The sequence below is a fragment of the Cydia pomonella genome, chromosome 2 (genome assembly GCF_033807575.1).
Source record: "Cydia pomonella isolate Wapato2018A chromosome 2, ilCydPomo1, whole genome shotgun sequence".
NCBI lineage: Eukaryota > Metazoa > Arthropoda > Insecta > Lepidoptera > Tortricidae > Cydia > Cydia pomonella.
The window spans coordinates 36,314,213-36,341,759 of NC_084704.1; the positions used below are offsets into that span (position 1 = coordinate 36,314,213).

At 39.9% G+C, this 27,547-nt stretch overlaps 3 protein-coding genes across 5 annotated transcripts; all 3 read left to right on the forward strand.

Annotated features, from left to right (window-relative positions):
• The first annotated feature begins 185 nt into the window (after positions 1–185).
• Positions 186–6,938, forward strand: LOC133515568 (reticulocyte-binding protein homolog 2a). The gene is made up of 8 exons (XM_061848132.1): positions 186–372; positions 1,014–1,063; positions 3,645–4,526; positions 4,764–4,984; positions 5,176–5,321; positions 5,405–5,788; positions 6,222–6,376; positions 6,480–6,938. Exons 1-8 carry the CDS (start codon positions 262–264, stop codon positions 6,619–6,621), a joined length of 2,091 nt encoding a protein of 696 aa, XP_061704116.1. The 5' UTR covers positions 186–261; the 3' UTR covers positions 6,622–6,938.
• Positions 6,939–8,991: 2,053 nt separating this feature from the next.
• LOC133515567 (SID1 transmembrane family member 1-like) lies at positions 8,992–23,201 on the forward strand. 3 transcript variants are annotated; one of them, XM_061848130.1, is made up of 20 exons: positions 8,992–10,636; positions 10,972–11,041; positions 12,179–12,275; positions 13,223–13,336; positions 13,701–13,840; positions 13,973–14,083; positions 14,386–14,469; positions 15,482–15,658; positions 16,564–16,717; positions 17,618–17,692; positions 17,781–18,139; positions 18,340–18,534; positions 19,077–19,259; positions 19,643–19,760; positions 20,014–20,136; positions 21,020–21,136; positions 21,430–21,550; positions 22,361–22,480; positions 22,788–22,914; positions 23,046–23,201. In XM_061848130.1, exons 1-20 carry the CDS (start codon positions 10,560–10,562, stop codon positions 23,178–23,180), a joined length of 2,697 nt encoding a protein of 898 aa, XP_061704114.1. In that variant the 5' UTR covers positions 8,992–10,559; the 3' UTR covers positions 23,181–23,201. The 3 variants fall into 3 exon arrangements, with proteins under 3 accessions (XP_061704114.1, XP_061704112.1, XP_061704113.1); XM_061848128.1 differs by having other exon boundaries at positions 8,993–10,636; positions 18,337–18,534; XM_061848129.1 differs by having other exon boundaries at positions 8,993–10,182; positions 18,337–18,534.
• Positions 23,202–23,706: 505 nt separating this feature from the next.
• Positions 23,707–26,834, forward strand: LOC133515581 (uncharacterized). The gene has a single exon (XM_061848158.1). It carries the CDS (start codon positions 23,852–23,854, stop codon positions 24,323–24,325), a length of 474 nt encoding a protein of 157 aa, XP_061704142.1. The 5' UTR covers positions 23,707–23,851; the 3' UTR covers positions 24,326–26,834.
• The last annotated feature ends 713 nt before the right edge of the window (positions 26,835–27,547 follow it).

A 27,547-nucleotide genomic window follows, 5' to 3' on the forward strand; every position in this document is an offset into this window, starting at 1 on the left:
CATCTACATTAAATTAGCGTTATTATGATATCATACACAGATAAGCAAAGTTGAACATGCGCGGACTAGAAAAAAGTTTGGATATCGACTAAACTTCCCTATGACAACATATAAACTAGAGTATGAAGTTCTAACCGAATCTAATTTTTTGTGAGTAAAACTATAAGTATCCGAAAAACATTATTAAAACCGGTCTCAAACTCCCAAAAAAATTTATAAGGATTAACAGAGAAATATCTAAAGATAAGAAAATGAAAAACAATGGAAGAAATATTGAATAAAAATATATTTGACGATAGAGCCCTACTGAAGCTTGCCCCTGACTACGTTCCTACCAACACGTTACTCCGGCTTGAAGCTAGGAGAAATATGGTAAGTACATCTAAATGAATGCATAACTTAATGAAGTATTTACTAGTACCGGTAACTATAAATAAATAAATAAATAATAAATAAATAAATAAATATTATAGGACATTATTACACAAATTAACTAAGTCCCACAGTAAGCTCAATAAGGCTTGTGTTGAGGGTACTTAGACAACGATATATATAATATATAAATATTTATAAATACTTAAATACATAGAAAACACCCATGACTCAGGAACTAATATCCATGCTCATCACACGAATAAATGCCCTTACCAGGATTTGAACCCGGGACCATCAGCTTCGTAGGCAGGGTTACTACCCACTAGGCCAAACCGGTCGTCAAAACTATGTGTTTGTAATACAGTAGCCCAACTTAAATTGGGTAATCACCCAAAATTATTTGGATTAAAGTATGCAATTTAATTTGGAAATTTATACTCGATTATTGCAAGTTCGATATGTATAAAATTTGTCGAATTTCGATTTTCGCATATTCTTAGGTCCGATAGACTGAAAGGTGGTCATTATCAAAGGAACTCTGTGATAACAACAATATCATTGAGCCTACACTCGTTAGAATTTCCTTTAAGTATAATACATGATATTAGCTGTATAATCAATTCATGCTTTTTTGGCAGGTGAAGGATTCTCATATACACGGAACCTTTACATACAACCATGGTCAAAGGTAAATTTTTATTTTAATCATATGTCTGTTCCATCGTAGCGTCAAAACTTCTAAGCCGATTTAGATGAATGAATGTCAATAAAGTCGTTTGTGTAACCCACAGATTATAAAAAACAATCAAACTGTCGACGTCTTTCAGTTGCTGGACGTCACACCGTCAACATCTCCTGAAGATGCCTCGTGGAGAGCCGAAACTATGGAAGGTAAAGGCAAGGAACAGAAACTCCTTAGGCTTAGACTTAGACTATTGCAAAAGTGTTCAGCTGTCAGCTATAAATAATAGTTCCAAATCTCTCTAGAGTAGCGCTAAAATAGCTAAGAACCTTGACGTTATTGACGGAGTGAAGTGCGCTCTCTATGATTAGATTTTTTTCTTAAGGATTCTAGGTATTGAAGCGCCACCTATTTATGGTTTTTTGTCGGACACTTTTTGGTATATGGAGATTCTGTTCCTTGCCTCTACCTTCCATAGGCGAAACACCTGTCGAGTACTTTTAGTGGTGGTTTGTTATATTTATTTGCGTATTTATATTTGCAGTGGGAGGGTGGAAACATCAATTGTATGCATAAATAAACGCAAGTAAATATAACGGGTTGGCACTGATTGACTAGCACGTTATCTTTTCGCGAATTAGCAAAGTAATATTTTTTTATTAGAATAGAATGGATTTCCGCAAAGTAATGCCTGATTCTATTCCTTATTAAAAAAAACACACACACACACACAAACGAAGTTGTTAAACTTTTTACTTGATTAAGGGCCATTTTTAGGGTTCCGTAGTCAACTAGGAACCCGTATAGTTTCGCCATGTCCGTCTGTCTGTCTGTCTGTCTGTCCGAGGGTTTGCTCCGTGGTCGTTAGTGCTAGAAAGCTGAAATTCGGCATGGATATATAAATCAATAAAGCCGACAAAGTCGTACAATAACATCTAAAAATTTAATTTTTTTGAGGGTACCTCCCCTACAAGTAAAGTGGGGGTGTTTCTTTTTTTGGCTTCAACCCTACAGTATGGGGTATCGTTGGAAAGGTCTTTCAAAACTACTAGGGGTCTTTAACAAACATTTTTTAATAAAGTGAATATGTTCGGAGATAATCGCTCCGAAAGAAAAAAAAAATGTGTCCCCCCCTCTAACTTTTGAACCATAGGTCCAAAAAATATGAAAAAAATCGTGGAAGTAGAGCTTAAGAAAGACATTAAATGAAAATTATAGCGGACATGATCAGTTTAGCTGTTTTTGAGTTATCGCAAAAAGTTTCCCCTTCATAGTAAATAGACTTACTTTAATTAGGTACTGATTATGCAAATTTGCCTATTTATTTAACTCGCGTGAAAGGTACCGTTTCATCCCTTGGTTAACAATTTACTATACTTTAAGCTCCAGTATAGCTTATTGTGACGGAAGAGTAACTACGGAACCCTACACTGAGCGTGGCCCGACATGCTCTTGGCCGGTTTTTTTTAACTTAATATTAACTCGTCCGACGATTATTCCAACGAATTAAGTGTCAATAAAATAAATAAATGTTATTAATAAAATAAATCCTATCTTTGATCCTATCCAAAGAATACAATACATATCCGTCTGTTTAACTGGGGACTGAAAAATGTCTAAAAACAAATATAAAAACTAAACTCTTTGGTCTGGTTTATTTATTTTGATCGAGTTTTGATCGGACACCATTCTGACACTTATGTTTTGATGTGGACTGTTAGAACAAAAGTAACAAACCAAGAATATAGTATTTAACCTTGGACTAAAAATACTGTATTTAACATAGGTATTTATACTAAGTCTATGTAACAATCGCGTTATCTAAGCTTTTTACTTTTACTCCAATATACAAATTGAAGAGGGTTTTTTTGTGTATAAAATAAAGATTGTCGTGCAACAATCAAATGCGTCGTATACAGCTCTTTCGTGTCACACTGTACATCCCATCCTCTAGTAATGTTGGTTTCGTTCCATGGGCGCTACACGAATAGGTAGTAAATGTACAGAGATATTATAATAATTCTAATTAGGAACATATTAATGAACCAAGATATCCCTATAATGGAACAGGCACCAGTAATGGGATGGTATAGACAAATCCTGTAAAAGAAGTATTTACCATGAGTTTTTAATCGCTGGCAACATTTTACCATAAACAAGAGCCAAGGAGCTGCTTAAGTTTAATTTTTCATTGATATTTGTAAGTTCGAAAATTAATGGCGACATACATCCCATGACTGGAGCAAAAAACCACAGTTTTAATTGGTTAATAATATTGAAACCAATTGCAGTAACTTTAATTAAATACATAGAAAACATAAAGGACGAATTTACAATCAACTTTTAAAGCGTAAAGCGGTAGACATTTTACAGGTGTCGGTGAAATATCAAAAATACTCAATATTTTCTCTTAAATGTCCCATGATTGGTGCCGTAACATAGATCAGGAATCAAAATAGTTATCATTATAAAACACACAAATTGTAGTACTCTTAAGGATATAAATTTGCCGCTAGTTTCAATAGAAGTATGTTAAATACTGAGTTAATGTTTATATTCCTACATATAATATGTTTTTCTTTTTTAGGAAAACAACAAAACTATCGAAAGACCAAGTTAAAATGAACAAAGAGATAGAAAAACTCCGCAATAGCTTTCAACGTATGAATTTAAAGAATGAAATAATGTTAAGGAATAATCCTCAGCATAAAACTATGTTAGAAGATACTACAGTTGATAAACAAACAAAGACTATGAATGGGATAAATCTTTGCAAAGATGTTGTTGCATTCGGTGATGACAATCGTCGGGCCAGTAACAAATGTCACGCAAATATAAAAAATATAAATACACTCTATGAAATTACTGAATCCACACATATAGAACATAATAATGAAATCATCGAGGAAATTAACTATGAAACTGCTATAAGTGTAGATTATGAAATCCACACACAAATAGACGATTTACATAACCGAGACATTTTTTTTAATTTGCAAGAAGAAACTGCCGAAAATGATTTTAATGATTTAAGAATAGAGAACAGTAAAGAATTAAACGTAGACACGCAAATGAGTGATTTGCAAAGTGTATTGATAATGATGGCTATTAATTCAAACTCTAATGAAAATGACCAACCAAACATTAATCAGACGAATGCAGAAATTATTACAGAACCGAAAGATTTGGTGCTAGTGTCAACATCTATTGAAAATGAGAACACGCCAGATTTCCTAAATATTACTCCACTAAGAATCTTTCTAACTAGCCGTTTGGAATTACTTGTGAAGAAGTATATTGCTAAATGGCGAAAATGCGTGAAAAAACGAAAAGAATACGTGGCTCAACAAAGACAAGAGGCGATAAAGAGGTTTTTCGAAAAACTGGAAAAAAAGAAGACGGAGAAAAATCAACCTGAGGAAACTAAATCCAAGTTGCTGGCGAGGGACTACAGTACTTACCAACATAGGTAATGTTGCAAGACATTTTTTGCTTATCACAAAATGATTTGTTACGTACGGACGTTCGTTGAATTAGATTAAAACACGCCATTAATCTTACCTATTTGACATGAAAGGTACAGTATTACGTAAGCATGTGAATAAAATAGAAGCGTTTATTTGCAAGAAAGTTCCCAAATAATCTTACAATTACACGCTGTAAAATCTTATCCCCTTTTCATACTTCACATTGCCTAACATTACAGATATAAGATGCAAAAGCACATAATAGCACTCCAAAAAGCGAAACTAGAAGAACAAAACAGGTTGATCGATGAGCTGAAATACAACAGGATCATTGAAGCATCTAAACAGTCAGTCGATGAGATGAAAGAAGAAGTTCGGAGGACTTACTATGAGTTAGATCGGCACCTGAAACCGAAGATCAAACTATTGTCGAACGAACTCAAGATTCCGGATATAGAAGGTATTCTAGTTTTGCGATGATATCTTTTATTACCGAATTCATTTGTTTGAGTCTCAGTTGGCCGAAACGATTATACAATTTGGCTAAATACTGTACACATGTACTTCTAGATTACCAATACATAATTAAACACAATATTATCCTACGATTAAGAAACCATTGAATGTCAGTATGTCGTATTTTTTTTACAGAGCCATCTCTTGTGCTTCACTGTTTGAAGGTGCCTCAATTTCTGCAAAGAATGGAGAAGAGGGCACGCGAGAGGGAAGAGAAACATGCGATGATACGGGAAAGAAGGAAACAGATGGAGGAAGAGCGAATTCGAATGAAACAGCAGGTAAATATTTTATAAAGTATAGTCTCAAAGTGAAAGTCTAAAGTTGTTAAAGTAATACTTTAAACATTTTATAATTTTGCAAGGCGGAGTTAGTAAAACTGGAAATGGATAAAGAGGAGAAATTAAAAAGAATAAAAGAGCTAAGAGAGAAAAGGAAGAAGGAGAGGATGGAAGCTATAAGGAAGAAGCAATACGCGGACAGAATGCGATCTTTAATAGTAATGGCAGACTTGCATTACGAGAGGGTTTTGCTAGCGAAGTACTGTATACGACCCTTAAAGATGCTGATGGAATTGAAACGTGACAATATAGAGAAAGCCAAAGCACATTATACGTTCCAGCTGAAGAAAAACATGTTTTTGCACTGGATGTTCTATACTGAAGACATGTGGATTGAGAGGAATTATAAGGCAGAGAATTTCCACAGGAAAAAGCTTTTGAGGAAGGCGTTTGAGGCATTTAAAAAGGTAATTTACTTGGTTTGTCAGACCGACACTCGCTTTGATGTTGACTCCTAGACACAGAATACACATACATCGCATCATGAAGCGTACACAAAGAGCCCGACGTCACCATTTATAAGTGCAAATTTCCTTGTAAAATGCTACGACTTGGGCTGCACAACCGCATTCTATTTGACACCGTTTCATGCTTTAATAACTCCCAAAGCTAAACTTATTTAATATTTTTAATTTGTACATGAGTCACTGGTCGTAATTGCAAGTGCAACTAAAATAAGCGGTCGCGCACCCATATAAAATTTGTACGAGAGCGCTTGTTTGTGACCTAGGAAACGGTCTTGTGTGCTACCTCTTGTAGTTCAGGAAGAGGATTTGTAATTTCTGAGTCATTGTTACTTTGTGTGTTGTGTAGTCGTAAATTAAATCTTTATTTTTTTAGAATCATCGGGAGTACGTACTAAAAAGACAAGTGGCTGAAGACTACTACGATTTGTACGTGACTCAACTAGTGTTTAGAAAGCTGCGTGAAAACGTAGCTATTTTGAAGACAGAGTATGAGGTTAAAATGCAAAAAGCTACTCTTTATTACAACAGGTACTTAAATAATTATTGGTCCGTCGAGCGCACTTTTACTGTTGCTACTTATCAGAAACGTAAATAATATTTTTGTTTATAAAACTATACAAATATTTTGCAGAAATCTTCAGTTCAAAATAATAACCTGTTGGAGAACATTGCCCGCACTGAACGCGTTGAAGAGAGAGCAAGAAGCGAGAAAAGCGAGATGGAGAGAGAAAGTGTTACAAGTCGTTCCGGACTACATGCCTCCAGACGAATGAAGTATCTTCAATTTTCCTTCATCAGAATATTTCAATGAATAAAGTTTGACAATTCGTTACTTACCATAAAACGTAAGGCGTACAACGCCATCTAATTCAGCTGTCAAATTTGCTGCTACAATTTTTTGAGTTGTTATACTAGCAAGACACCTCTTTGGCATCTTTTGTATGATATGTAATCGTTAAGTGCTAATTACATCCACACTTTGTCAGGCTTGATATCAGGCCCGAAATCAGTCCCGATGTCGGGCCTGTGGAGCCTACGGAAGTGTGTATGTAATTGTCGCTTAAGTTCTTGATTGAAAACGTGATAATACCTATTCGAAAAGGCGGGTCCACACAGAGCGAACATACACACGAGGCAATTTCCTCACGCACAAACCGGCCAGTGTAGACGTGCCTCGGCCGAGGCGGTGCACGCCTGAGCGCGCCGTCTCGGCCGAGGCACGTCTACACTGCCCAATTAGTGCGTGAGGAAATTGCTTCGCGCGTATGTTCGCTCTGTGTGGACCCGCCTAAAGATGATGACGGTCAATGTATTTTAGTAGCTCTAAAATATTCTAGATTATGTGTAAGTAATATCTTAATTCCATTTTACACACAATTCGTGTTTGTATTGTATTACCTACATGTGAGTCAATTAAAATTATCCTCGATCCCCAAGGTCTGGCAACACTAAAATTAAATTCCCGCCAATAGTTGAGTCTTTTGTATAAAAGAAACTTTTGTATAAGTACCTAAAGTCGAAGAAATTCATGTAGCTTATTAAGTACTATCAAAAGTATAATTAAAATAGTATTTGCAATTCTTAATTTTACGTGCAATAAAATACAGAAATGTAGAAATCAGTATTTTTATTTCATTAACTCACTCTTTTTATTATGATAGTGTCGTCAAAACTCAAAACATCATTGTGTTTCCTTCACATCTTACGATACACCTCCGAGGTATTGCCTCGTCTTAAAAGCGAAGATATATACGTAGCTATGCGATCCTAACGAAATAACGGTACTTTTTAGGGTTCCGTAGCCAAATGGCAAAAAACGGAACCCTTATAGATTCGTCATGTCCCTCTGTCTGTCCGATTCTGTCACAGCCACTTTTTTCCGAAACTATAAAAGCTATACTGTTCAAACTTGGTAAGTAGATGTATTCTATGAACCGCATTATGATGGTAGAAAATAGAAAAAAAAAACAATAAATTTTGGGGGTTCCCCATACTTAGAACTGAAACTCAAAAAATCTTTTTTCATCAAACCCATACGTGTGGGGTATCTATGGATAGGTCTTTAAAAATGATATTGAGGTTTCTAATATCATTTTTTCCTAAACTGAAAAGTTTGCGCGAGAGACACTTCCAAAGTGGTAAAAAGTGTGTCCCCCCCCCCCCCCCCGTAACTTCTAAAATAACAGAATGAAAAATGTAAAAAAAATATATGATATACATTACTATGCAAACTTCCACCGAAAATTGGTTTGAACCAGATCTAGTAAGTAGTTTTTTTTAATACGTCATAAATGGTACGGAACCCTTCATGGGCGAGTCCGACTCGCACTTGGCCGCTTTTCTTTGAATTTTTCATTTCGGGAGAAAACTGTTTCCTTTAACTAAATCTTGAAAAATCACTTTGATTTTGATGTCGATCGCCTCAGAATAATATGTACATATATTCTAGGTTTCCAGGTTTCACTTTTTTTTTAATTGCAAAAAAAAAGGACAACCTATAAATAGGGTTGCCATACGTCCCATTTTTACCCATCCCGTTTTTGTCCCGTAAATGAACACTACTGTAGAATACGTATATCACAATCATCTTTGCTTAACCACATTGTTCACAGAATGGAAATTATTTAGAAGTGGAAAACCATATTCTCTTTTTGTATTACGTACGAGGTTTACTGCCTTCTTAAAATAGTACATTACGATACAAGTGCGAAAAATAGGAAATTCGAAACGAGTGGCGATAAATTAAAACACGACCGAAGGGAGTGTTTTAAATCGACACGAGTTGCGAATTACCTATTCGCACATGTATCGTACAACGTTTTACAGTACATATGGCCCTTTAAATGTTCGACACAGTAACGTAATATGCTACTTCTCGCACTAGTGCTATAAAGTAGCCCCATATGTACTGTAAAATAACTATTTTGTGGCGTTTGAATGCTGTAGGTTTCAGAAGGAATAATCTAGACGTCCCGGGACTGACGTAAGTAAACAACTTCTGCGCATCTTCACAGTATATTTGGACAATAATACTTAGGTATATTGGTTCCTCAAACCTTAGGTACTCGTAAATTACCTAAAGTCAGACCAATATACGTTGGCAGCAATTTTGACACCCCAGACAGACAGTGCAAGTGTTATTTTAAACGTCAAACGTCTATGAAATTTTGACGTTTACTTAACACTTGCACAGGCTGAGCTATCAAACTCGCTGTCAACTTAGCTTGGCCCGACTCTAGTTCCTGAATTGTGTAGCTAAGCTAACAGTCCTACTTTTGGCCAGATCCTGAAGCGAATAATTCGGGATACGAAAGTATGTGTCCATCAGAGTTGTTTGACAGTCAGTCAGAGGCAAACGAGCAGATGAATAGCCTGATGGCAGCATTAAGCAATTACCGCCCATGGACCCTTGTATTTCCTTAGGGGTTCCAAGTGCGTCGGAAAAGAAGTGCTGGTGGCCTAGCGGTAAGAGCGTGCGACTTTCAATTCGGAGGTCGGGGGTTCAAACCCCGGCTCGTAACAATGAGGTTTTCAGAACTTATGTACGAAATATTTTTTGATATTTACCAGTCGCTTTTCGGTGAAGGAAAACATAGTGAGGAAACCGGACTAATCCCAATAAGGCCTAGTTTACCCTCTGGCTTGGAAGGACAGATGACAGTCGCTTTCGTAAAAACTAGTATACCAATTCTTGGGATTAGTTGCCAAGCGGACCCCAGGCTCACATAAGCCGTGGCCAAAAATGCCGGGATAACGCGAGGAAGAAGTATTGGAAATACTGCGGGCGACAGTTTCACAAAATTTGTCTGGTGAACAAATCTTTCCTCGTTCGCATTTCACAGCTTGAAGTGTAGGTATATTAAAGAATCGCCTCGCCTGTCAAAAATATCAATGCGAATAGGTGTGACGGACAACGAAGACAGGACAGATTGACCATCCATGCCGCACCGCGCCCAAATGAATCAATGCTCTTATCAGCCCTGATAACCTAACATCGCCGATAACCCATTCCACCGGCACACCGCACGCTTCCTACACATTTCGCGTATTTATTACTTGTTATAATTTAACGACAACTAATTATAATGATGACTTGGTGATCGACGATTGTCATTTTCATAAAGCCGGCGCGGCGCCTTGTTGACCAGTATTTTAGACCCACGATCGCTTGTTGTTGTTACCGATGTATGGGTTAATTAAAAGTAGGACATGTATTTAACGTTTATGAATAAACAGTATTGTTATTGTTAGTGTTAGAAAATGTTTGTGTTAGTGTGTTTGTTATTGTGTGTGTGCGCGCGTGCTCAAGATCAAATCATTGTTGAAGTTATTAGGTAAGTATTAACGTCTTTTTTTGGGTCAGTTGTTTGAGTCTATTAAGTACCCTTCAGTTAGTATACGTCTAATAAAAGGAGGATAACTTCGATATCTAAGGATTTTACAACACATGCCATCGATATATTATTTGAATATTATTAATAAAATACAAGTGTTTATGAAGTGGTCCTGCTTTGATAAGACATTGCGGCGTCACTATCAGATTACGATGAACCAGCATAAGCCGCGTAAATTTGTTTATGAGACAACTTTTATTGAACACTGATTCACATTTATTTGTTAAATTAAAGGAACGTTACCTAAAATCAGGACAATAACAGAATTTAGTCATTTACGGGGTCGAATCCTCGCCGCAAATAAAAACTTTGTCAGTATGCATCATATTTACCCCATGATAACTACTGGTTTCTCAGCAAGAGGAAAGAGAAAAAAATCGCAAAGAGCAATAAGGTGAAGTGTGGTTCTTGGGGTTGGCAACTGTCAAGGGTTTGTATAGATGTCACCAGCATAGGTTTTACCTGTCTTTCGTTTTGTTCAATAAGATTTGGCTTTGGCTTAAAGGGCCATAACATTTCAAAATATTAAGAATTTGACAATATTCGTAGAATTGTCAGGTAAAACCAATGCTGGCGCCATATATAAAATACTTCGACCAGCCTACCTCATTATCTTGGGAACATTAGCGGCATGCAAATGTCGGTTGACAGGCAATCTCCTACTTTGCACGCGGCGACCATCGGTAAACGACTCCGTGTATTGTCCCAACATACAGTGTTGTGTTGTAGGCTGCAGTATGAGCAGACGCAGACGCTGGTGGTCAATCGCTCCGTGGAGTACGTCGTCGAGTTTGTCCCGGTAAGTGCCTATTGATATCAAGTAGGAAAGCTCTAATAGCAGGCAAACAGGCAAAATTTCCGCCACTAAGAATATTTATTTCTTTAGGTGAACTCAACTTTCGGCCGTAGTTTTAGCGACGGAAATATTTAGCCACTTTAGCCAGACTGAACTACCTAACTCAATAAAAATTGCGGCTTCCACGATTGGCTATGACCATCATATACATATCCTCTGTGTCAACAGTTTGGGTACAGGCGGTGCTTAGCCAACGTGCCAATCATTAACGATCCGTAGCGTAGCGTAGTCATCTCTCTATTCTCTCTCTCTCTCTCTATTATTCTTCCATATTAGTGCGACACTGACAGTTGCGCTTCGTAAATAGGAAGGTAGGATATAGTGGTAAGTACCTGTGTACTTACTAAGAAATCAGCCATTCCATTCATTAAGTAAGTAGTAAGCTGATGAACGAATCATACCTAAATTAAGCCGAAACCCAGAATAACTACCATTGGATAAGATAATAGCAGATCCGAGAATAGGGTTGTTTCCATCTACAAATCTTAGGGCAGAATTGTATCCCAATAAATTCTTTTGGATTATAAGATACTTTTAGGGGACCTGTAATGACCATATTATTGTAAATACTGAATTTAAAATATCTTTTGGCACACGTCACGTGACCAAACTCGAAACGTCATTGAAGATTCTGATGACGTCACAGCTCTCGGATCAACAAATGACAAATGTCAGTTGACAGTTCGTAACTTCTACGTGTGTATGTAGTTATGTGTCAAACCGTAAACTGTGACGTCACACAATTTTCAAACAGCGTTTTGGGCGCGAAAGCATCTGTCAAAATATATTTTGTTAATTTAACATATTTAAAGCCGTTTTTAGTATAAAAGTTGAATTTTAGGGCAACTTTTAGTTAATATAGAACGTAATACAAGCGTCTCAAAAAATTGGAAACAACCCTATTGTTTCGATTCGTAGTAATATAAACACAACATCCTATAAACTAACAGTTTTGAATAATTCACGGTTAGTTTCACTAAACCTCAATAAAAACAATTAAATGGTAATCACGGTTTATATCCCGGTCGATTTAAGTCTAGTGATCCTAATATATACTCGTGATTTTTATATGGTTGGCAGACAGAGGAGCAAATGGTATGGCCGGCGCGAATAACAGCGCACGTGTCGGCTGGCGACGTGGCGCGTCCCGTGCTGCTCACCGCGCGGCAGCGCTCCGGTAACGATATTCATATTTTCGGTAAAAGTATAATAATCAGACCAAGAATAATTAATTAATGATCGTTGAAATCTCTACCAGTGGATGGTGGATATACCTAAGCTCCAATCAGCAACAGTCAGATCAGACCTTTACCGTCTTCACCCAGTTGAACATGGAACCCTCATCAGATAGTCTTCGCTGCGTGAGCTGCGTCTTAAGGGGTTATTAGATCTATTCCAGCTAAGGGGTCTCCAAATTTTTACTTTTCATGGACCGGCTGTTTCGGCTCTCCTGCTTGGTAAGCAAAGCCCGGACCCAGGCCGTTGTTTGGAGACTCCTGAATTATATCCTCCTAGCGGTCCATATACTATACATATTTTAGATCGCTATTGTTTCTTTCAATTTCCTCTTACTACGAGTACGAATCTACGGGTAGCCATTTAGTGCGACTGAACACGGATTTGGTTATTGTTAGTTTATAATTACGAATTATGTATACCTAATAACTAATTTATGCCATAAATAATTGATTAATAATCTGGTACTGCAGCCCATCCATCTGTCCAACGGTTCATCGCGAGTCCGGTGCATTGGCGATACTGTTGGAATTCTAGATGCTTGTACTCCGATCCGTCTGCTCATGATGGAGCAGCTAGTTCCTTAATGCCAGTGATTAGGTATAAAGTGTTCGCAACAAGACAGAGAGGGCCTTCCGTGAGCAAAAGCTAGCAAAGAAACGTAGACAATGATTTAGACATTTGATGTTCGAGTTAGGGCCTAAGCTCATGGCACGTAACTGACGTTTTGAAACAAATAAAGTTTGATAAAGTCGCAGGTCGCAGATGTTTAGAAAATTTAATAGCACGGGGTGCGTGAAGTTAACAATTTAAGAACCTCCTCTTAAACCACCTATCATACGATGCTGTCAAGCTAGCTTACACCAAACTATATATTTCGTTTCACAGGCGCAACGACGTGGCAGCTGCCGTACTACCACGAGCAGCGACTGCTATATGAACTCACGCGGACGCTGTGCCCCGACGGGGCAGGCGGCGATCAAATAGACTCGGAACATTGCGGTTGATTTCTTTACAATTATTGTTGTTATCTGTCCTCCGATCTATTTGCTGGACCGATTTGGTTAACCAATTCGATTACTAGGGTTGGTCCCATTGTCAGTCCGTTTAGATCAGGATTTGTAAAACAAACTTCAAAGTTATTTTGATATCTTTTGTGGAACTGCTTATAAAGTCTATAAAATGTGCATTTTAGACTGTTTAGCGAAGTCAGTTTGTCTTTTTCGTTCTGATATATATCATATAATTCTAACACTTTTTTTATCTACGACAATTTTCCACCAAAAATTTATATTGTGAAATATAATAATTTAAAGATTTTATTATACATTGTAATTATTTCAAAAGTTTCAATGTCATCCCTTAGATGGCAACGACGCGCTGCGTGGCTTCACGCTACACGTGGGGTCGACGTGCGCCACGCCCGTGGAGGTGACACTGCGCGCCGACCCGGCGTGGAACTTTCTCATTCAGTACAATACAGACAGCACCTTCGTGATTACTAAGGTAATGTGTTATTATGCCCATATATTACACGAAGACTTTGTGAAGTGAGGGAGAAAAATTCGGAAATCAGACATCAATGTCCCATAATAATATCAATAACTCAAATAGCTGACTATCAAAACTATTTTGCAGACGGCGCCCCTGGTGGCGCTGTACCGGTGGCCGGAGAACCAGGATCGAGCAAGACTGATAGTGAGTGCCGTGGATGAGGTGTGCGCCACTGTCTCCGTACAGAACTATACGGTAAGTCTTTTTGACATTGTTTAGTAGCATCTACTGCAAGTGTAACTATATATATAAAGATGCTAGACTGACACACGGCCTGCCACAGACCTTTAGGATCAAATGGTTGCGGTAGATGATGCAGAAACGCCTTTGTCTTTGTCTCTTCTCAGCAAGTGCAGCGAATCAGGTCTCATCAGATCACCACCGATTCTGCGACCCTCCATCGATAGTAACTAGTTACTATTCTTTTCTGCACTCTAAATTATCTCCCACTAGTAGTAAGAGTACTACCTAACCACTAACCACACATTTTTTTTCAGTGCCCGTTCGCGCAGACAATTGACTTGATAGAGATGATCGGTCTTAGAATGACCGTGGAGAAGTCAGGAGCTGTGCAACTATCGGTATCTACATACATTTAATTCCAACAGTTTAACTACTTAATAGAACTCGGCTGGTCTTTTTTATGTATTCAAAATTCAAAATTCAAAAATTTATTCTGCAAGTAGGCCTCAAGGGCTCTTTTACAAGTCAATACAACATTTATAGTAACATCATATAGTGACATGAAAAATACATAACAACATTTATAAATACAACAGCCAATACCTGGGTAAACATTACATTATAATAATCTTAAAATAAATAATTAATACAATACAATAGAGATGTATAGTCTCTATGGTTAAAAACACATTAAATCTGGAGATGTAAAAGGTCCCCAATGTCAGAGTACTAATACTAATAAAATTTGGAGGTGTAAAGTCTCTCCAAGTGTCAAAATAAATTTTATACTAAATAAATAAACCGCGTCTGGACTGTTAAACTAGCAGTCTCATAAACTAATGCTACATTCTGTACATAACTAGTATGTACCAAGTCAAGTATATTAAACAATATGACAGAGACGTATAGTCTCCACGGTTAATACATTAAGTTTGGAGATGTATAAGGTCCCCACGTATGTTCTCCGATACCTGAAGACGGTGCGACCGATACACAGTTGGCTAAATTGTCAGCAGAGCAGGATCTGATGATGTGCTCCTGGAGAAATCGCAAGAATTCTACAAAATATTGTAATTAGTGAATTCGCTCTTAGAAAGTTACATTTGGTAAAGTGAAATTAAGATGAAAATGGAAATGACTCCAGACTCATTTAACCCCAGCAAAGGTGGACCTTTCTCATTACTTACACAATCAAATTGTTGCACATTGTTTAGATACATACTTACCTATTACCCTTTATACCTATTAAGAACTGCAGTAAAAAGGAATAAAATATTTATACCTATTTGCATTTTCATAAGGTAATGGTATATTCTGGTTATATCGTTTTTTGAAGTCAACCTTTTATCTTAAAGTTATTCGATCTGAAAATCGCTAAGATTGCTTTAATGAAAAGATTCTGTGTTACAGCGCAGCTCATACCCATATGGGTTCCTAGTAGTGGCAGTGGTGCGCACTGACCAGAGACCGTGTCGAGGAGACGATACCAACGACGATGCAGACTGGCTGATAGAAGCCGCCCTATGGGGCGAGAGGGACGAGAGCCAATATGTGCCCACTACCAAGACCATCACCGTCACTATCAAGGTAGAAGGTTCAATCTACCGTATCGTAAATTCTATCTAGAGGCCGTGCCGAGACGAGGATGGCAACGATGATACGGACTGGCAGATAGAAGCCAACTTAAGGGGCGAAAGGAACGAAAGCTAATATGTGCCTACTACCAAGACATTTACTGTCAAGGTTCGATAGAAGATTTATCTATCCATTACTTCGGATTCGAAGAGACTCGTGTCGAGCGGTAGCTGCATGATGCTGGAAGCCGCAGTGTAGGTGTGTAGGCTGTAAAAGACGAGAATAAATTGTATGTGACCTATGTGACTGACTTATGTTATGCACTGACTGTTAATTTCATGTAATAGGTATGGAAAGACTTCCTCAACTGTCCACCCGGTGTAAATTTAGAATCATTTAATTTTTCCACAAATCAAATAATCTCATATAGAAGGGCGGCCATTTAATGAAGTTTGACTGTCGAAAATCGCGACAGTTGGATGAAGATTTTTTTTTAACCTACGTCGGTGGCAAACAAGCATACGGCAAGCCTGATGGTAAGCAGTCTCCGTAACCTATGTACGCCTGCAACTCCAGAGGAGTTACATGCGCGTTGCCGACCCTCATACCCCTCCCTCCCCTCGTTGAGCTCTGGCAACCTTACTCACCGGCAGGAACACAACACTATTAGTGTTATTTGGCTGCGGTTTTCTGTAAGTTGTAGGAGTACTTCCCCAGTTAGGCTCTGCTCTAGATCTGGAATGACATCCGCTGTGCTGTACCCTGTGCCCTACCACACAAAGCGAGATGACATTCACAATGCCCATACATCTCTTGTGGACGTAATTTAAGGACGTACCCGCGGGTCCAAGGTGAAAAGGGGGTGCCTTTTACTTATTGTAACTGGTGCTGGTTATGAAATCTGGTGGTTGTTTTAGGCAGCGTTGTCCCGCGGGCAGTACGTGCTAGCGGCTTGCGTGACTATCGCCATATTCCTGCTATTCTACGTGGCGTTCGGCGCGCTGGTGCTGGCGCGCCGCTGGGAGCCGCTGTCGCGCCGCATCGGCTCCCTCGCTGTGCTGGCTCCTGATGGTAAACATTCAAAGGATTTATTTGCATAATAGAACACAATTAATAGGAAATCCGTGCATTGAATCTGGAATCTGCATGCAGGCGTGAAGATATTTTTCATTTCTCATGCTCTGAAAGAGGATCGTTGTTGTTCTAAAAAGTGTGCAGAAAGTGATGCGTTTCTGTACTAGAGCATTTTACTTTCCAAGTAACATTTATTTTTATTTTACGATAAGCAGTTGAAATTTGGTTGTAAGTGTATTTGTTATACAATTTCCATTCTGATATTTAAATTCCCCACTTACATAAATAACGATACTTTTACCTAAATGGTTAATGTAATGTATAAAAAAATATACTTAGTCATGTTAAAAAAAAAAACGCATACTGTAATTTACTTTCCTCGTATTCGAAATGAAAAGTCGAGTGTTTAACTCGGGTAAAAAGCATCATTTCATCCCTTGGTTAACAATTTACTATTAAAACAGGTAATGGAAAGGTCCTAATGCACATGAGGCATAAGCCCTTTCTCTGATGGAATATCTACTAACTTAATCTTTCTGGGTTAACCCATTGGTTGACTGGTAGAAAATGCCTTAAAGCATTAAGTCCGCCTTTTGTACCTTCATGTATTGTGCAATAAAGATTAAATAAATAAATAAATGTCACATATTTACAAAATTTGAAAATAATGAAGATACTCTTAGATTTGCTCCTTTACCACGCTGGCACTATGAGTTATGACGAGTTTGGTGAGATACTGAGTTCTAAACAAGTGTACACATAGGGAACACGCCTTTAATTCCCTACAATAAGCTGACTTCATTCGATCGACACTTGGCATGTGACATCTTATACTCGTACCGTCTAAGAGGTGCTGTTCAGATCATGTGAAGCAAGTTATTTGTTGTATGTTCTCAGTGATAGACGGGCAGCCATCGCAGATAGACGCGAGCGTCTCGGCCGCTTCACCCACACGACAACGAAGGGACTCCAGTAAGTTTTCAAATCGTATAGGTATGTTCATGGAGTTTTCAACACAACTTCAGTTTAGTATAATGATATATTTTGGATCTGTTTTTAGCGGCAACCTTTGACAGCAGCGACAACAGTGATACAGACTCAGACGAGGAGCCAACGGCCTCACCGACTGCCTCACCAACGACCCCTGCCCCATCCACAGAAGCCCCAGTTACGACGGCTGTTCCAAATATCCCACCTGACAGCTCCACTCCTGCAGCCTCTCCTGAATTTATTCGCTCTACACCACTAGTCAACTCCACTCCTGAAGGCTCGCCCGAAGTCAACATCCGATCGGATACTCGCAATGGATCAGCTCTTGTGTCACCAGAAGTTCCTGTCCCTTCGGCTGGTCCTACTCAACTATCTACCTCCCCACAGGAAGCCACAACTGATAGTAATGGACGGATTCCAAATGTCCAGGTAAGGTTTTAAGTAACTTTTAAATTCTACTGTATCTTAGTGGCTATACAGTCAGTCGAAACTAACTATGCACATACTTATCGCTGATTATACTGATTTAACCTCGTCTGAATCTAAAGATTTATAGCAACATGACTCGCTAATACCCTGCTGAAACAAGATACACTAAAAAAATTTACGAGTTCTACTGTTTTAAGGAGGCCGTAGCAAACGCCCGACCGCTCTCAGAAGCCGACCGACCGTTCGGTCTGCCGGCAGAACTCCGCCTGGCGGCGCTCGCTCGGCGCCGAGCGCGCGTGCTCCGCGCCCGCTCCGACCGATACCTGCACACACTATATACTGTGGCTGTCTTTTACGCACTACCCGTGGTCCAGTTTGTTGCCGCCTTTCAAATGGTAAGATCCCTGTAGTCTACCTATACAGACGCTCGGATTGTGTCAGAAGATATTAGGCCAGCCGTAAAGTTTTATCAGAGAAGAGACAAGAGCATTAGCGCACGTCTGACCCTAACCCTACAATACCCAGTTCCATTCAGCTACCCTACTCTACAGTAATACACACATAGGCGCATAGGCGCTTCACCGACGTTATTTTATTCAGTAATTGACGATATGGACGCAACAATATGTAGAAGTAAGATGCAGATATCTCTACTGTGTCTAACCTATAGCTGCGTCCCTGTCGTCAGTTACTGTATTAAGTAATGTGTGTGATGCTCTTTAGTCTTAACTGCGTTGTAGAGGTTGCAATGAGTGCAGTTTGTGACTAAACCTTTTCGTTCTGTATCATGTCTATCATCAATGCAAAATCTCATCCATTTCGTAACACGACTTATCTTCGCCAACTTCTACATATTTTTATACATCGGGAAAGTCAATCCATTCTTCCTTGCTAATAACTTTCGAAACTCTCTCTCTCTCTCTCTGTAACCGTGCAGGTTATGAACGTGTCCGGTTCCCTGGACATCTGCTACTACAACTTCCTGTGCGCGCACCCGGCGGGTGCACTGGCAGACTTCAACCACGTCTTCTCTAACTTAGGATACCTGCTGCTGGGTGCCCTGTTGCTGATACAAGTGCGAGCGAGGCGGCAACGGCGTGTTAAAAAGCCCAGGCATGAGGTATGACATACCCCCTTCTCACGTTAGGACTGCCAGAAAGGCATATCAAGCCCAGGCCCGTCTTTCCCACTGGGCACTCTGGGCACGTACCCGGGGCCTCCAACCACTTCCCCGGTTTTTTTTTAAAGGGCCCCCTATTCCTGAGTGCCCAAGGCCCCCGCGTGTATAAAGACAGCCTTAATCAAGCCTTTAAAAAGCTCTCAAACTTACTTAACATAGGCGCCACCGCCACGTTCATAAAGAACACCAATTTTTGACCACTAGGTTAAGAGCAGATCGACATATTTCTAGAGCTTCTTAGAAATCACATAAATTGATGAATGACATGTCTGGACCGTCCGGGTGTCCATTTGGGAAATCTAAACTTCCACGTGTGTTCGCAGGAGTACGGAATACCAGCGCACTACGGTCTGCTATCAGCGCTGGGTGCGGGCATGATGGTGGTCGCACTGCTCTCCGCCAGTTATCACGTATGCCCCAACGGGCTCAACTTTCAGTTCGGTGCGTATCAGAGGCGACTGATTTAATCCAGTATTTTATCAAACTGCGGTTCACTACCTATCTTGGGGAATCGCAAAATTTCTATAGATTAGTCGATTTAAGTATAAAAACAAAACAGAGTACTGCTGCTGAAACTGCCAAGGGCATAAGATTGCAAAAAAAATTAGGATAAGAAGAATGGTGAAAAATAATGTCAAACTGGATTAATTCTGCTTCCTACCGACCTCTTTTTATGACTTTTTGTGTCTTGCAGACGTGGCCTTCATGTACGTGCTGGCGGTGCTGAGCATGGTGAAGATCTACCAGGCGCGCCACCCCGACGTCAACGCGCGCGCACACGCTACCTTCGGCGTGCTCGCCGTTCTTATTGCCATTGGTATTTAACGAATTATTTATATTACAAGCGTAGACTTGGTAACTAAGTTCTTCCTTTGAGCTTTGCTTGATATATACCTACATCAAAGATCTCCGGTCAACTTTGAACATGAATAGCATGATCAGTTGATGGCCAAAACGGACAATGGACATTTAACGACTTAAGTACCTCCACCTTCCATATGAACTGTCTTCTGCCAAATCTGCCAATGTTAAACATTGTACATTAAATTTTGAACATTTAATTTTGGAACAATTCAAAACCTACCCACATCGCATCGCCGTATGTCAAACAGTTAATTGAGATATGAGACTTCAAGAAATGTGTTTTTATATAGCATAACCGTGTACAGATATTTAGCTAAAACTATAAGCAAAACTAAAAATTTCACTAAGAAGTAAAAAAACACATTTTTGAAGGATCATATGTCAAGATTTCAAGAACTCTTTGACATACGGCACTGCGGGTAGGCCTAAATTGTTTCAAATGTAATTTACTTTAATTTAAACACTACAAAGCGAGTTATGATAAAAAATCCATAGTTTTTTAATATAACTTCAAAACCTGATAATAGTCTGAATTTTTGTAGGTTTTTGCAAACTACGCAGAGAGCACAACTTTCTTTTGCTTGCAAAATATAGCTTTACATTCCTCCAAGGACTCTAAATAACAGCTCGACATTAAGCTTTGCTTTTTTAATCAAACCAAAAATCATTTATCTCGGTCAAAAGTCCTTGGACTTAGTAACTTGGACGAGATTAGTAACATACTAATATAATAATAATAATTTAGGTTTTTTTTGTAAGATTTGACCGGTCTATGACTTTAGTAGTCATAGGTTTTACATCCCGCTCGAAGCATTGAGATTTTTTGTATTTTCCAGTGGTGTGGGGCGTCCTGGGCGGCGGGGCCTTGTTCTGGGGCGCGGTCACGGTTCTGCACGTGTTCGCCGTGCTGCTGCTGTCGCTGCGAATCTACTACGTCGGCCAGTTCCGCCTCGGTGAGACATATTCAGTCTTCTCGCATTATCTCTATGTTTTTCATCATCATCGTCGTGAAAGGTCTAACTAGCACCCATCAGTCAGATGGTGGGTGTTAGTTCAGGTCACGGAACAATAAAATAAAAGCCCATTGACGAGTGCCTGAATGTGTCTCAATACACTGATTTCCAAACGATTGTTAAAGCAAGTTAGATAAGATAAGCGTAACGCGTAAGTTTTTAAGTTTTGTCATCTAGTTCAAAACACCACTACAGAATACCAATAATGCTTATGACTTTTCATTTCCTTACAGAGAAGCAGAGCTTGTTCGTAGCAGCTCGAGGGCTACAACCTCGCTCGCGGCCATTGTATGCGGCGCGGCTGGTGCTGCTTCTCATAGCCAACGCCGTCAATTGGGTGTTTGCCATTTACGGGTATGTAGGTAGCTAGTAGTTATGGTGTAGACCCAAAGGCGGATTTAATATAATTAAATGTTAGCCACTAGACACCCCACATCAGTGGTCATGAATCATGATCATGTGTAGTATAGTCCTTCGATTTGAAGCTGGCCCGAAGCGGCTAATCTTTTGTCTATGTTAACTAAAACCGCGCGTGCCACTACCTGCAAAAAAAGGGTCGTATAATTCTAATTGGCACCTGAGCGCGGGCTAGTCCAACGCTCAAAAAAACAGTGTAGGTGTGCTCTCCGATAACGCGCCTTTATTACGCATATCGAGGACACATTTTAGACTGGTCCGGTAGCGTTCGACTCGCCGGCACTCAGTAACCGTATAGGGGCCACACAAGAAATCGCAAAATATTTTTCCATTTGTTCATTTTGAATCTTATTTCAATGACCATAGGAGTTGTAATTAAATAACCGGTTGAAGTGAGTTTTTGCAGGTAGTGGCACGCGCCTTTTAAGTTAACAATAGACAAAAGATAAGCCGTTGGGGGCCAGCTACAAATCTAACGACTATAGATTGATGTGCACGGAACCGTTCGCCTTTACATTGTAATTTTAGGTCCTAGGTACGTACTTGCCGAGAAGTAGTATGTCTAAAGAATAAGGAGAAACTAGCAGCAACCTAGCTCCCGGCCTCGAAGAAAAATGTTGGATGCGTGCACCGCACAAGCGAACAAAGGAATTTGGGAGAGAGATTTGTCTAGAGGTGGACGTGTTTTAGCCATTTGTTGGCAAATAGTCACACAAGATCTAACATTGTGGATCATGTTTTGCGCAGGTTGTTCATGCAGGCGGCGGACTTCGCGTCGCATTTGCTGAACGTGTTGCTAGCGAATACTTTGTTGTATATGTTGTTCTACCTCACCATGAAGCTCATGCACGGCGAGCGACCGCGATGGTACGTACTCCAAGTCTCCAACCATTTCGGCAGCGTTCCTTTTTTAACTTAATTAGCCTAATTTAGTGTCCCACTGTTGGGCAAAGGCCTTCCTTCTGTCTTCCACCCATCCCTATCATTTGTATTTTCCCACCATTCCAAGTATAATCTCTTCATCTCCTTTTCGGTTGGCCTTTCGTCTTCCCCCATTTAAACTTCAAAATAGGTCCTCTCCCATTCTTATAGTCTTGCCATGACATGACATGCCTTCATCTACTCGTAGGTTTGCTAACATGCTTTGCTCTTAAACATTTAGTAATGTTCGTAGGTACGCGTGGTGCTACCTGGGCGGCGCGGTGGCGGCGTGGGTGCCGGCGCTGTACTTCTTCCTGTCGGGCTCCACGGACTGGTCCTCCACGCCCGCTCGGAGCCGACACAAGAACCACGAGTGCATGGTGGGTACACACGGGCAATGGCATTCATTCTCCGTGGCAATCGTGTGTGTTATAATGGCGAAGACAAGACATTTCTCATCCAGGTTTTTGGTCTGGGTTAAAGAAATTTCAGATGACATTGTTACTTACAGATAATGGATTTCTACGACTCTCACGACTTGTGGCACATGCTGTCGGCGGCGGCGCTGTACCTGTCCTTCGCGGCCATGCTCACGTGGGACGATGGGCTGTCCGCCGTCCGGCGCACCGATATCGCTGTGTTCTGATCAATAAACTGTTGTTCAATGCCTCTTGTTACTTCTTTGCCTATTCCAAGTATTCCAACCCACAAAAGTATATAAAATCAGACCAAGATAAGTTGGCAGCGATTTTGATAGCCCAGACGGTGCAAGTGTCAAGTAAACTGACTGATGTTTGACTCTCTTTATGCCAAATATGTTTGTTGGTCAGATAGGGTGTGCAAATATTCCAGACTCAAGATCTAATTTGGTTGTGTATAATCCCACGAATATCCTCAGGGAAGATGCGTACGATCCGGCTGCGACAGTAAAATTTTCAAACTTGCTGATTGCGTTGCTGCTATGGTTGCTATTTGAAAGAATACTCATGAAACTAAACGCTACCAAAATCAACAACAAATAATTTGGAATACCTAAATCAAATTAATAAACTCTGTGCGATACATGTAGTGATTTGTATTTATTAACCATAAGTAATCTAAATTCCAAGAAAATAAGTTTGTATTCTTTGGTCGAACCTACTAGAACGGTAAAAGGAAACAAAACGCATTTGAAATAAAACAAAACGAAATGTCAATGACGTCACGTTGGCGACAGTCGCGTTCTCATTATTTTTGTTTCGCAATTTTTAGAATATCTGGGTTATTTTAGCGCACGGTGTGCAAAACCAAACGGAAACCGGAATAATTAACGAAAACATGGACAACCAGTACTATTACAAGCTGATGGCGAGTTATCTGTCCAAACGGAACTGCGACGAGTCGTTTATGAGGTACTTCTTTGGGAAAACTTCGACAAAGAAGACGCCCGAGGAATTGGAGCGGGCGGACGAGCGCAAACGGCGGCTGCAGCGGGAGCGCTCGCGGCGTTACCGCGCGCTCAAGAACGCGAGACGGCAGAACGAGGGAAGCGAAGAGGCGGCCTGGTTGAAGCAGCGCGCACCGCCCGACGACGAACCGAGCGACACGGACGAGCCGCCGACGCTGTGCGACCTGTCGTACGAGCCGGGCTCGTCGGACTGCGCGTCGGACGACAACTCGGCGCACTCGGCGGCCAGCGAGCCCGCCGCCGCGCCGCCCGCGCTCAGCCTGCGCGAGCTGCTGGCGCAGCCCAACGCCGAGCTGGACTACCCCACCGTGCACAGCCTCATGTTCCACTGGCTGCAGACGTAACCGCCCCCTCGCCCGCGCCCGCTCCGCTCCACTCAAACCACCCTACATACTGAACACAAAGGAAACGAGCGGAGTGTGGTAGTGACACATATCAATGCTTCAATAGTTCACACGAGAAGACCGAGCCGTCCTGTTAATTTTACTTATTAGAGTATATAATAACTTTGTCATTAGCTTTTAGTCGCTCCCACGCAGCGAGGTGCTGCTCCTGTGGGATTGGATTGTGTCAAATTATCCTGAAGGGAGCAGCTTTGTGGTATAATATGATGAGATTTCATGTAATCACCCAATCAATTTGCACTGAATAATTTAGTAATTAGACAATGTTGAGGTTGGGTAAGTAGGAGCAGAATGTTGTGAAAATTGTGACTGGTAGAGTGGTGTTGGGTGGTTACGTGAGAAGCACTGCTGGTGCCACTAGTTGTAGAATATTCCATTAGACAATAAGTTGTTATAAGTTGCCATATCCTATTACTTAGATACTCAACTATTATATATGATATAGAGAAGTATATAGTTACTATATACCTATAGTTTGTGATATGAATGAATTTACAATTTGTGTGAAATCTACAATGTTAGCTAGTATGGTAATGTTAGGAGGGAGTCTGGACTCCGAGCACATTCCTCGAGACAGCCTCGGTTGGTCAAGCTTGAGTCACATTGGCAACAAGTACATATCTTACAACTTCAGTCCATGAATGTAGTATTTTACACTGGACAATAATGCATAATATTACTATTGTCTGTAGTACCCCACTTACAGCTTGTAAGTTTTACTTGTCTAATGTAGGTTTTCTTTGAATGAGATATTCATATTCGCCAACTGCAGCTGCTAATACAAGTAGCTAAGTAAAACGTACATGAGGTAGTGGGCATTAGTTAGTGTAGTGCAGGGGTCTCCAAACTTATTTTTCCTAAGGGGTGTAACTCTGCTTTTTAGGCAGCTGTTTAGTGTTGGTTAAGACTCCTTTAAGTTCTCTGTTTACGGCTCAACTCAGACTCATATAATTAAGTGGAAACCCAAGTTCTTTTCAACTTGGTAGAGACCATCCTGTAGAGACAGTCCTTTTCAAAGAATTCTCTTTTTTTTTGTACAAAAGAATTAAAAATGCATTGTCTTAATTAAAAATTTTACGAGTTAGGTGCACCATACAATAATGCCTGTTTTTTACTGCTACAAGTATTTAGATAAAACCTACAAAATCGTGGATGGAGTCTGGAGGCTGAGTCCTTTTGAGTGGTGCTTAAGGGTCAATAAAGGTCTCGATTCAGGGCTTAAAATACTTGGAAGTTTTTTTAGCAGTCTTGTAAAAACGAATTGAGTTCTTCTAATTTAGACTGGAAAGAGTGGAGTACCTACCAACACTACAACTGGTCTCAGGCCAGCCCTTAGGCGCTCATGCTTTCGATATAACAAGCCGTAGTCTGGAGACCCTAGTATAGTGTAAGCTGTTGCGACTAACCCAGCGCTTGCTCCCATGCATTTAACGCACGCTTCTCAGTAGCTCTCTTTAATAATAAGTTAGTTTGGTTAAGTTTCTTGGTTGCTTTACAGCTAGGCCTGTTAGTATTTATTTCCATTTCATGTCTGAAAATTTTGTATTGTAAGACTTTTTTATTATAATAAGCTTTTAACCTGCATGCTAGTATACTCTGTTGCATTATCAATTAATCAGTTTTTTAGCATCTCTAGACAAGAGATTTGCTGCTGTACTTTTTAAAAATACTTGCCTTTTGTCACTCAATTGGTCCATTTGAGTCTTGAGCTGCACAGATAATATTGTGATATCTAAACAGAGCACAAGATGAAACAATAGAACAATACTGAGGAAATATCCTAAAAATGTAATAATCGGATAGACCAGAATACACGACAGTTTGAGCTTAGTTGTAAGTAGGCGACAGCGTGGCTGGGGTGGCCGCTGTGGCACCTTTACTATGTTAAATTAAGCACCCATAAGTGATTCGTGCACTAAAGCGGGGTTTTCCCACCTGTTACCACTGGGATTATTTCTTATCGGTTACTAGTGGGTACACCTAAAAAAAACGGTTACCAGTGGATCATTGATATCAACTTGTGGTAACAGGTGATTTTTATTTACTTTCAACTTCTGTTAGAGTCAGACCAAGATAAGTTGACAGCGATTTTGATAGCCAAGCACAGGCAAGTAATCGTCATAATTTCATAAATGTTTGACGTTGAAAATAACAATGGCACTGTCTGGGCTATCAAAATCGCTGCCAACTTATCTTGGTCCGACTGTATTATCACTGATATCAAATCCATAAATGTTGTAAGTAAATGACAATGCAAAATTACTGTCGTAGAGCTGCTCAGATCTTAGCCATAAAGAGGCCATATTTAGATGTTTTTTGTAGATCTGCTGCTGGTTATAGCCGCGGCCGGCCGCCAGGCGGCGCTAGTTGCCTTCACGAATATTTTAGTTTGTAACTAACATGTAGGTACTGTAAGGTAGTGCCATATTAAAGAGCTTCCTATTTTTAATCAGGTCTTTTATTTTACGTTTTTAACCTTAAATAAGTTGGTTCTCTTTCTAGGAGTGCTCACTCCATACATCAGTTTCGGTACCAAAATGCTTATTACTTTCGCAGTCAGCATCGAGTAGCGGAACTTTCAGTACTGCTACTTGAGAATAGATATCGCGGCAATCCAAAAGTCTAATACGCGACGATTTTCCGCTAATATTATAACTAGAGTAACCGGAATTTATTTTCAACTCCTACGCTTACTCGCAATTTGGTACCAAAACTGATGTATGGAGTGAGCACTCTATTACTTCTTATTTCTCTATGGTTCAATAGACGACTAGAGCTAGCAAAAAAGCGGCCAAGTGCGAGTCGGACTCGCCCATGAAGGGTTCCGTACCATTTATGTCGTATTAAAAAAACTACTTACTACATCTCGTTCAAACCAATTTTCGGTGGAAGTTTGCATGGTAGTGTACATCATATATATTTTTAGTTTTATCATTCTCTTATTTTAGAAGTTACAGTTTCAGTTCTAAGTATGGGGAACCCCCAAAATTTATTGTTTTTTTTTTTTAATATTTTTGTGTGAAAATCTTAATGCGGTTCACGGAATACATCTACTTAACCAAGTTTCAACAGTATAGTTCTTATAGTTTCGGAAAAAAGTGGCTGTGACATACGGACGGACAAACAGACAGACAGACATGACGAATCCATAAGGGTTCCGTT